This window comes from Temnothorax longispinosus, unplaced genomic scaffold (genome assembly GCF_030848805.1).
Source record: "Temnothorax longispinosus isolate EJ_2023e unplaced genomic scaffold, Tlon_JGU_v1 HiC_scaffold_305, whole genome shotgun sequence".
Taxonomy (NCBI): domain Eukaryota; kingdom Metazoa; phylum Arthropoda; class Insecta; order Hymenoptera; family Formicidae; genus Temnothorax; species Temnothorax longispinosus.
The window spans coordinates 2,331-13,027 of NW_027270127.1; the positions used below are offsets into that span (position 1 = coordinate 2,331).

At 32.8% G+C, this 10,697-nt stretch overlaps 1 protein-coding gene across 1 annotated transcript; it reads left to right on the plus strand.

The window, feature by feature from the left end:
* Positions 1 to 5,465: 5,465 nt before the first annotated feature.
* Positions 5,466 to 10,355, plus strand: LOC139824250 (uncharacterized). Its single transcript, XM_071796765.1, has 9 exons — positions 5,466 to 6,371; positions 6,653 to 6,831; positions 7,163 to 8,246; positions 8,328 to 8,417; positions 8,500 to 8,586; positions 8,670 to 8,805; positions 8,904 to 9,184; positions 9,446 to 9,689; positions 9,771 to 10,355. Exons 3-9 carry the CDS (start codon positions 8,148 to 8,150, stop codon positions 9,911 to 9,913), a joined length of 1,080 nt encoding a protein of 359 aa, XP_071652866.1. The 5' UTR covers positions 5,466 to 6,371; positions 6,653 to 6,831; positions 7,163 to 8,147; the 3' UTR covers positions 9,914 to 10,355.
* The last annotated feature ends 342 nt before the right edge of the window (positions 10,356 to 10,697 follow it).

Below are 10,697 nucleotides of genomic sequence, written 5' to 3' on the forward strand. Positions count from 1 at the left end.
TCTCATTACACCCTACACCTACGATTTATTTAATCTTCTTCACTATCACTGTCTATTATTACTGGAATGTTATTTTTTTCTTAAACAGATCGCTCAGTATTTCTGCTGGTTTCAAAATTTCGCTAAATATCTTGCATGAGATAGATAATATATAATTGCAGCAATATGACAGCAGCATCCAATTGTTCGTAGCCCATTAGCGATCTGTTTAAGAAAACAAATAACATTCCAGTAATAGACAGTGATAGTGAAGAAGATTAAATAAATCGTAGGTGTAGGCTGTAATGAGAGACGAGGGGTCTTACATTCAAAAAGCACCCGATTTTACGGAAACGTAGTGAGAGGCAAGGGACTCACGTTAAAAAAGCACCCTAATTTTACGGAAACGTAGTGAAAGGCAAAGGGACTCACGTTAAAAAGCACCCCGATTTTACGGAAACGTAGTGAGAGGCGAAGGGACTCACGTTAAAAAAGCACCCTGATTTTACGGAAACGTAGTGAAAGGCGAGGGGACTCACGTTAAAAAAGCACCCCAATAAGGATACTGCAACCTCCACGTGGTAAACTCTGGAAACTATAAAATTTAAAAAGTATACATATTATAGGCTAATTGCAGACGTACATATGTGCTAGTAAAGTTACATCGAACACCCGCAACGCGGAATGGCACTGCACTGTGCGCCGGAGTGACGCGACGCTTACGATTTTCGTATTTTTAACTATGTTCCACCATTTAAAAAAATTGAAAAAAATATGTTATAGTGGACACTTTAAGAGAAATTTTCGTAACAATTTCAAAGGAGTACCTCGAAAATATCACCCTAAAAAAAAATATTTAAAATTCAAATATTTTTTTTGTCTTTTTTTTGGCAAACATTTTGGACATTTTTTTTTGTTAATTAGTTTTATTAGTCTACATAACATATATTTTTTTCATCAAGATCGGTCAAGTGGTTTTCGAGAAAAATATATTTCTTTATTTACTTTCTCCCTGCATAACTTCTAAAAAAATGAATTTTTTTTAAATAATATTTGGTGGAAAGTTTTATCATATTGGTACTAACTTGTGACATTAATGTCAGCTCTGTATGATCAAGGGCCGATTTCACATGCTTACTCCGTTAGGCCCTTTGGGTTAAAGCCGCAATTGAATCGAGTAAAAGTCGCATACAGAACACATTAACTTTTTATTAAAGTCTTATATATAAATATTCTGCATCATGTATGGTTCTGGATCATATATAATCCACATAAGTTATCTTATTAAATACAAATTAAAACCATATTTGATTCAAAGTGTTATATGATCCACATAAGTGATCTAATTAAATTTTTATTAAAGCCCTATTTTATTGTGGATCATATTTAATCTACATTACTGATTTTAATAAGTGCAAATTAAAACTGTATTTAAACAAATATAATTTTAATATAAAATCTGGATTTAATTTGAATTTTACCCAAATTAAATATGATTTAATATGATTTTAGTTAGATTCATATTAGATCGTTTTTCGCGGGAAATGGTATAATTAAATTGTTTTCTAAGCATAGCACACTCAAAGTTCCCAACTATACGCCGACATTGAATAAAGATATTTATTTCAATGTTACAAAAACTAAAGATACAATAAAAGAATGCGCTAAATCTACAGGTTTGTTTCAAATTTATTTGGAAGAAGGCATACAAAATTACCTACTCTCACAACCTTTAACAGGTTGATGATCTTTATGTCAACAATAATTAATTCAGCTGAACTTATTACAGGTATAATGTGAGTCAGTTTTATACGGCTTTCTTCATGGTAAAATATTTTAGAGTGCTCTACCTGAAACAATTGAATGACAGCATACGAATACTTCACATCTGTTTCTTTTTCGCAGGAGACAAAAAATCTAATTTCTCCATAACCACAGACATTATTTGCACTTTCAAATCGTATTGTGTAGTTGTTGCGCTTCTTTTCTCTAGAATATATCAGTGAAGTGTAACAATCTCTTTTCTTTTTGGCACGAGCGAAGACGGCAACACTTTTAACAATGCCATTACTCATCAACAGAGAACGCTCTTCACGTGAAAAAATAAAAGCAGCATGCTCATTTAGGAGTTCAAAGTCATCATGGTGCAATGTGTCACTGTTAAGTTCCCTCACTTTGTTTTTCAAAATTTGAATTCCACACGCAACTCTTAATTTCTTGATTAATTCTTTACTTCTGTTTTTTGTGCCATGGATAAGTTTTTTCAAAATACCATTGTAGTTTTCAAAGATAAAGGCTGATGTGGCCCACAACGGGCCCCATCTTCTAACACATAAAGGCAGATGTAACAACTGATGAACGCTTATTGTATAGTCCTTTAAACGATATAAAATGCCAATGTCTCTGACAAACATCTTGATCATAATTTCAGCCATATCAATTTCGCTCTCAGAAATTTCCTCCTTTAGAAGTAAATATATTGCTTGCACAAAGAGACACCAGTGTTGCACATATATATTCGGCAGAAATTCAGAGACAATTGGGAGAGAGTAGCACAAAAGCCACATGCGAAAAATACTTGCTTTCCAGTGAGAAATGTCAGATACTCCCATTGGCAATCTCCCAACAGTGTCAGGTGGTTTTATGTCTTCTAGTAACTTATCAATTGCATACTCATTTGCACTAATGTTCCATGGCCCTGGCTCATACAACCACAAGTTTAAAAATCTTTTCACTACACAGAGACCGACAGTGTGCATATACTCAGCCACTAGAAAAGTAGACATGTCCAAACGAGGAATTCTTGCAACTGTAGATGGCCCTTTTACCCCTTTGACCGATAATCCTTCACATGCTTTTCTTGCTTGAGATTTCATTCTATTATTCTCACGGAGTTTAGCACTGTCCTCACGAAATACAAATGCACGCCTTCTCCTAATTTTCTTGTCACCTGCTAGTCTGGCTTGTTGCTCTTGCAAAGTTAGAGGAACCGTTACAGATCTTTGTTCGCAATAGTTGCACGCATACTTAGAAGTCGGAGCAGTGATATTTTGAATATCTGCTCGTGCGGGGCCATCTGCACATGCTACGGGCGCAATAATTTTGCATTTTACATGTTGTCTGTTGACTTTGTCATACCACTCCACACAATCAAGTTCTAAACGTTTTAATGTATCAACAAAAGGTCTTAACAAAGTACTCATTGGCGGCTTCTGAACATCACACCATACTGCGCAAACTACCATATAACTAGTCCTTAAATGTGGAGGAACCTCACAAATAATACATTGAACTGGCCATAAACTAGCTTTAGAGTTACCTATTTGAACACCGTCAGTGTTAAACATTAGTGTCACAGTACACTGATCATTAATATGAACCCGTTTATACTCACTACTATTACAAATGTCTCTAATATTTCTTGAAGGACAAGTTTGTATCATACTTTTATATTCATTTATTACACGTCCCAAATTACGGTGTTCAAAGAGAAATTTAATTTGTTTCTCCACATTAAACCCATAAAAATATTTACGCTCAGCACACTCACAAACTTCACAATTTCCTTCCATTCTTAAGAACAAATGACACTTTGAACAATAAGGATACGCTGTTTCAGTAAGGGATGGAACTAGACTTGTAACAAATTTAAGAAGTAAATGCACTGATTTCGGCATATGGTTTGGCTTTGGTATGTGTTTAAGAAATGTTTGTAAATGGTCTTCTAAGCTTTTCTTGGTTTCATTATTATTAAAATTATCCTGAATAATGTCAAGTACAGCCTCATGTACAGTACTATGGCTGCCGTCATATAAAAATGGAGACTCATCAGGTTGCAATATATCATCATCAGAATTATTTTCACTCAAAGTATCACTGCTTGAATCATTCCACGTATCAACATCACTGGAAGTACTTAAATTACTGCCATTCTCACTACTTACTACTAATGAAACAATAGAGGACAGGTGACTATTGTCATCATTGCTATTGTCAAAATCGTGCACTGCTTCTTCCAATAATTCATTTGGTACAACACAACTCTCCACTTCTTGGAGGTTCGTTACAAACTCTTGCCTTTCTTCTTCTTCCTTTTCAAAGTTAGACTCCAGCTGAGATGGTATTTTATTGGGGATAGAGTTGACACAAATCTACAATGGTATAATAATAATAATAATGATAATAATGATGATGATACGAAAACACACACATACACAATACTAATATAAAAAAATAAATACCTGCAGTTCATTTAAGAAACTTGGATGCTGCAATTTGCTTGGCATAACTTTCCATGTCCGCTGCTTTTTGAAGGACGGGCCAGCATTATCTGGAGAACGCGATGATGAAGAATAAGCTGATTCTGATGCTGATGAGTATTGCTGCTTTTTGAAGGGCAGGCTAGCATCTGGAGAACGCGATGATGAAGAAGCTGATTCTGATGCTGATGATGAAGAAGCTGATTCTGATGGCAGGCTAGCATCTGGAGAACGTGATGATGAAGAAGCTGATTCTGATGGCAGGCTAGCATCTGGAGAACGCGATGATGAAGAAGCTGATTCTGATGCTGATGAGTATTGCTGCTTTTTGAAGGGCGGGCTAGCATCTGGAGAACGTGATGATGAGTATTGCTGCTTTTTGAAGGGCGGGCTAGCATCTGGAGAACGTGATGATGAAGAAGCTGATTCTGATGCTGATAAGTATTGCTGCTTTTTGAAGGGCGGGCTAGCATCTGGAGAACGTGATGATGAAGAAGCTGATTCTGATGCTGATGAGTATTGCTGTTTTTTGAAGGGCAGGCTAGCATCTGGAGAACGCGATGATGAAGAAACTGATTCTGATGCTGAAGAGTATTGCTGCTTTTTGAAGGACGGGCTAGCATCTGGAGAACGTGGTGATGCCATTTGTGTGACCGCTGCAAAAAAAATTACTTAAATACCGGAGTTGGGGGTATAATTAACTAGTTAAAAAAAGTTAAAAATTAAATAATACGGTTAAAAAGTTATTTAAAAATTTTATACTTAACTTAATTAATTTTAAATGAGTTAATTTTTAACTTTAACTTATAGCTATTTTTAAAACACATAAACTTTATTAACTGTTCTTTAAGGTAAAAATTTATCTATATAAAAAAAAAGAATTATTAAACAATGGGAATTATATATATATATATATATATATATATATATATATATATATATACAATTTCCACAAAAATATTTCTTTGTTATGTAAACTTACTTTACAAATAAAATACTAAATTTATTTCATAATTTATATAATAATTTGTTTGAGTAATCCCACAACTTTAAAAAATTACAATTTTTTAATTTAATATAATGCTTTTCAACTTATCAACTTTAAATTTAACTGAAATTAATTTAATGTTAATGTAATTTTTAACTGAGTTGGATTTTTATTCATGTAACTTTTAACGTACTAAATAAATTTATGAGCCATTATAACTTTAACTTAACTTAGTTTAAAAATTAAATATATTAGCTTACCCGACTCCGTTAAATATACACAATCCATGTAGATTTAAGGCAGCAATAATAATGAAATGAAGCGACGCGAGTCTCCAACACAGTAATCCAAAATGCGATCACTAACACATTAAAATTTAGTTTTTGATACAAGTTTGGTTTAGCTGCATACAGAACCTATATCACCCAAAAAGAATTAAGGTATAAAATATGGCATACATATATATATATATATATATATATATATATAAAGAGGATATATATATTTTATTTAAGTAGATATTATTTAACTAGATATATATGTCTATATATAAATGTTTATTCCTCTTTCATTTATATCGGTAAATATGAAATGTAAGGGTATAAAACACGCACTCATAACCTATTCTATCATTATACGGAGTATATTAATCTTTCATCAACTTACCTACTTTACAAAATATAATTATAGGACAAAGCTTGTAAAGAGATCGAGTTTCAATATCACTCTGTGACATGACCGTTTTGTACATCAAGTACAGACAATTGATCCTTATTGTTTGTTGCCAACATTTAGATAGCGATAATAAATCTCATTAATAATGAGAAATCATAGTTAAAGTGCGATTTTCTCATTATTTTGGCCATAATACGGATTTTACGATTCTAGTAATAAATCTCCTGTCGACCCTGTTAATGGTTATTGGTTATAGCGAATCCTGGCGAATCCGCAAATGCGTGCGGAAGTGCATTTATAAGTGCACTCATTAGCATAACATGGTTGCTTTAGGTAATTCGAGAAAGTTTGACTCATGATTTGACCGTTTCATATCAAGTGTGCCGACCGGTTTAGAATTGAGAAAATCGGTATCAGTATCATCTGTAGAGGTTTGCTGCAATTAATAGTTTTAGTAAGGCTCTAAAAATGTGAGTATAATTGCGTCCAACATTTTGTATCCAAACATATGTGAAAAGTTGAAAACATAACCTTTCAAGAAACCTTATTGCGTAGACGTCAATACGCTTTTCGGTCTCGCAATTAATGTAAAAGATTTTTATAATTAATTGCAACGTAGCCAGTCATTTAGGAAGCAGAGAAAACCAGACCGAAAAGCATATTGACGTTTACGAAAAGGTTAGGTTATGTTGGATAAGTTGGATAGTTTTAGTTCGTGCATAGCGACCGCTTAAAAGAAATTGAATTGTAGTGATTACAATATGAGTGATACCGATAAATGGTTTGTGCTGGAGGAAGAGGATGAAATGTCATTCTCCACCGTACATCAAAGTGATGTTATCTACGACGAGAAGACAGTAAAAGTGGGTGATAGCGTAACTTTTTTTTACAATAAGAAGGATTTTCTTGGACAAGTGCGCCTGATCAGTGGTAAGTTAATTATTTAGTATAAAATAGATTCATGCAATGCCGGCGCGGTGGTCAACTTTGTAACGGTTATTTCTATGAAACTACTTTTTTACAAATCATTACTCTACATTCTAAATTACCACTATTTATTATACTAGACACTGAAATGTATTGTCTTCTGTGTCTGGTGTGAATAATGAGTAGTAGTACTTTCATGTATAGTTCCTAAAATGAAAAGATTCCAGCAAAAGCAGAAATAGCATTTACAAAATTACTTCGTAAGTCGCTAATTGGTACACTTTTCGTTCATTTCATGGTTATTTTAATTATAAGTTTTTATGCTTTTCGACAGACGATCATGAACAGTGTGTAAAGGAAGCCATAAGACTTAATAAGTTAAGAAAGAAAGAGTCGCAACAAGCTAATGATGGTCGTTGCTCATTCCATGCCGAGCCTAAGAAAGTAAGGAAAGCTGCTGCTAAAGCCAAATCAACTTTGACCAATATAAAAAGCAATCAGAAACAGATATTGAAACCTAGCCAAGCAGAAAAAAAGGCTCGTTTAAAGAAGGCAAGTTGTTGCTATTATAATTTTACTACTATTAGTCAGTGATCCTCTGTTTCATATATTTAAAATGTTTTTTTTTTTTGTTAGTACTGAAAATGTATAGGAAATTTTGCAGTTAGAGATTAATATTCTAACAGTTTACTAAAGTAACTATATATACCCATTTATCTTACAATTAGAGCTAATAGAATCACTCTAATAATGACTTAACAGCTGTTTGTATACTGATTAAATATTGCTTTTTTTTTAATGAAAACATGAGAAAGTCAAAAAAATTAAGACTGGAATTTTTTCAGTTTAGATCGAAAATTTGTGTCGACTCTAAGAGCATCCCTGCTCTGTTAAAACAGCACCACGACTTTTGGCCTTCCTGTAGCTTACCTTCGTCGCATTGGAATGATCGAAATACATATGAAAAATTTTAGTTGTAAAATATGGATCGAATGATCTGGGGGTCAATTGTGAATCTGAAACTAATGTAAAAATTACAAAAATGAACAAATTTGCTACATTTCGACAAATGAAATCGTTGATACTCTAGTGAATTTTTTTATTTTTGTATTTTTTACCGTATTATTTTTACCTCGTTTCAAGATATGTAATCGAGCTCCTGAACTGAAAAGCAATTGATCTTAGTTATTTTAACTTTGTCATGTTTGTACTAAATAAAAAACTAACATCCAATCAAAGCAGCTGGCCATCAACAGAGATTAACTCACAAATAAACGGTGAGAGTAACCATCAGTTAAAAGTAAGTAATTTGTTCTCATATGGTTTTGCAGATAACCAAAGACAAAAAGAGGATTGAATTAAAAGAGAACATGGAGAAACTGGTCAATAAACGACTCCTGGAGGATGATGATGTTTTTGTGAGTATAATAAGCTGTATCAGAGATTGATGCAATGAGCAACTCTTGAAATTTTTGATATGCCCTTTATTATCTTCTTAGGGTAAGAAAACTATACCAATTAAAAGGGCCAATACGTTATCTGTTCAGCCTCATGAGGAATCTGATGTAGATAATAATAAGGAAGTGGAGGTAAGTCGCGCTGTTAGTTACGATTCATCAAAGTGATAAAACTTTTTATTCACCGCTGTTTTAAAATTTTTTATTCTGTCAGGAAATGGATTCCAACTCATCAGAAAGTAGAAACAGTTATGGTAGTTCAACTGATAATTCTGATGATGAAGAAATTGAGAAAGAAAAGGTTAGCAGTATAATTTTCTTTTAACTTTTCTTGTGATCTCTGACATATTCTATATACTGTAAAATTATATATTTTTTGTGTAGTTGATAAGACAACTATCTGCCAAGCTTGATATTACAATGTTACGGAAACTGGCTAATAAGGATGCTACTGAAACCACTTCTAGCAAGGCCAGTAGTTTACTTGCCCAATTAAGTAGTTCATCACATGACTACTTAGGTAAAATCAACTGATTTCATGCATTTGTGTGGTTTTTCTGTAGGTTGTAGAAATCAATTGGTCAATGGAAAAGTCAATTGCTCATTTTTTTGCTACAGATGCAGAGAATTCATTCGGTAATGGTTCTCATGATTCATCTAACCCTTCCCGAAGCAATGGTCAAGAAGTCAAATCTAATAAACCTGAGAATCTTGGCAATGTCAATAACGGACCCAACAATCTTCCAGACCCATCTATTGTGGATCAGCAGCCCATTAATGCATTTCATGAGGATATGTCTATTAATACGTGTAATGTAAATCCACCCATTAATGATAATAATAAACAAAATGTAGGAAATGGTCAGATCCAAATTTATACCATCACTAATCCAGAAAGAGTAAGTAAAATCAATTCGATTGTCCCAAGATACAAGAGCTGAGCAACTTTTGAATATAAAATTTACTGACCCATATTGCCACTCCTACATCTTTGATAAAAATTTTGTAAAAAATTCAGGAGTTTCTATAATCTAGTGTAAGAGAATGGAAACTTTTTTCAAATGTCACAGCTACTGAATTTTGAGAAAGTTACTAATGTTGTGTTGGCATTTTACAGAAATATTTTAAGAAGGAAAACTAACTATTGTTAATCCTTGCAGGGTGTCTGTATTTCTGAAGAAGATCAAATATACTGTACCAAGAAGGCTTATACTAAAGCAGAGGAATCGAATTGTGCAACAAAGGCTCTTCGAGCTATGTTGGAAGGTGTCTTCACCAAAGACACGTTAATGCGCTGCTCTGTCTCAGGGCTGCCTCCCAGAGGCAAAGGGCGACAAGCTTACACACAGGATCCGTCAATGGTCTTAAATGCCCTTCCTATTGAAGGAGTAGATGCCATTATTAGTAAGTAGTGTTGGGATACAGTAATAGAAAAAAATTTTGAATGCTCTTGTTATTGATCTCTTTCCCATCTTTTTCATGCAGATAAAGTCTTGGTTTTGCAAAGAGAAAAGCGTATGAGACCAAAAAAGGTACAGTCTGAGTTGCGGTCAACTTTGTCCACCCGTCTATGTGAAATACGTAAGAGGGAGCAAGCGATATTGCAACAACAGAACCAGAGGCAGTAGATTGACAAAGAGGGCTGCTTCTCACTCGTCCCATTTATAACTTTTTTACTTTTACGGGACCTAATAAGATTCCTACTTTAATATTTGGCATTTAGTTCCCTTGTGGACAGACCTTCCATTTTTATTTTGAAATTTTTTTTATATACTTATTTGTCCATAGATTGTGTATGAAGCATTATTTTTTAATTTTTTATTACTTTAATTGAATTTAATTTACTCATTAGAGGAGATATGTTAATTCAACATACTAAAATGGACGGGAAAAGATTGCAGATATGTCGTGTGCCATTTATCTACGTTTACAAATTAATCATATTTTAAATGATTATTAAGTTTTATTTTTGTATCTATTTCAAATATTCTATGTGTTGTGTTCATCAAAATATATATATTTTACGCATATTGTATATCTTTCTTAAATAAAAGTTTTATTTCTAGATTTTACTGGATTTTTTAATTGGATTATAACCCCCTATAATTACAGCATTAAGACCAAATAAGATTGAGTTACAGTCATATATAAATATTATTTGGATCTTATTAGAATTTTATATAATCTTGTTTAAATTTAAATTGGTATAAATTAAATTTAAAACAAAATTATATAAAATTCTAATAAGATCAAATAACATTTATATATGACAAATTGGACTTATATGACTTATATGATTATATTTGACTTATATGATTATATTTGACTTATATGATTATATTTGACTTATATGATTATATTTGACTTATATATGATTATATTTGACTTATATGATTATATTTAACAAATTAA

What these genes read in the sequence shown, in the direction of transcription:
- LOC139824250 (XM_071796765.1), top strand. Translation starts at nt 8,148, where the DNA reads ATGGTTTTGCAGATAACCAAAGACAAAAAGAGGATTGAATTAAAAGAG. An exon ending in ATAATAATAAGGAAGTGGAG is followed by an intron (nt 8,418 to 8,499) that starts GTAAGTCGCGCT and finishes TTATTCTGTCAG; the next exon opens with GAAATGGATTCCAACTCATC. An exon ending in AAGAAATTGAGAAAGAAAAG is followed by an intron (nt 8,587 to 8,669) that starts GTTAGCAGTATA and finishes TTTTTTGTGTAG; the next exon opens with TTGATAAGACAACTATCTGC.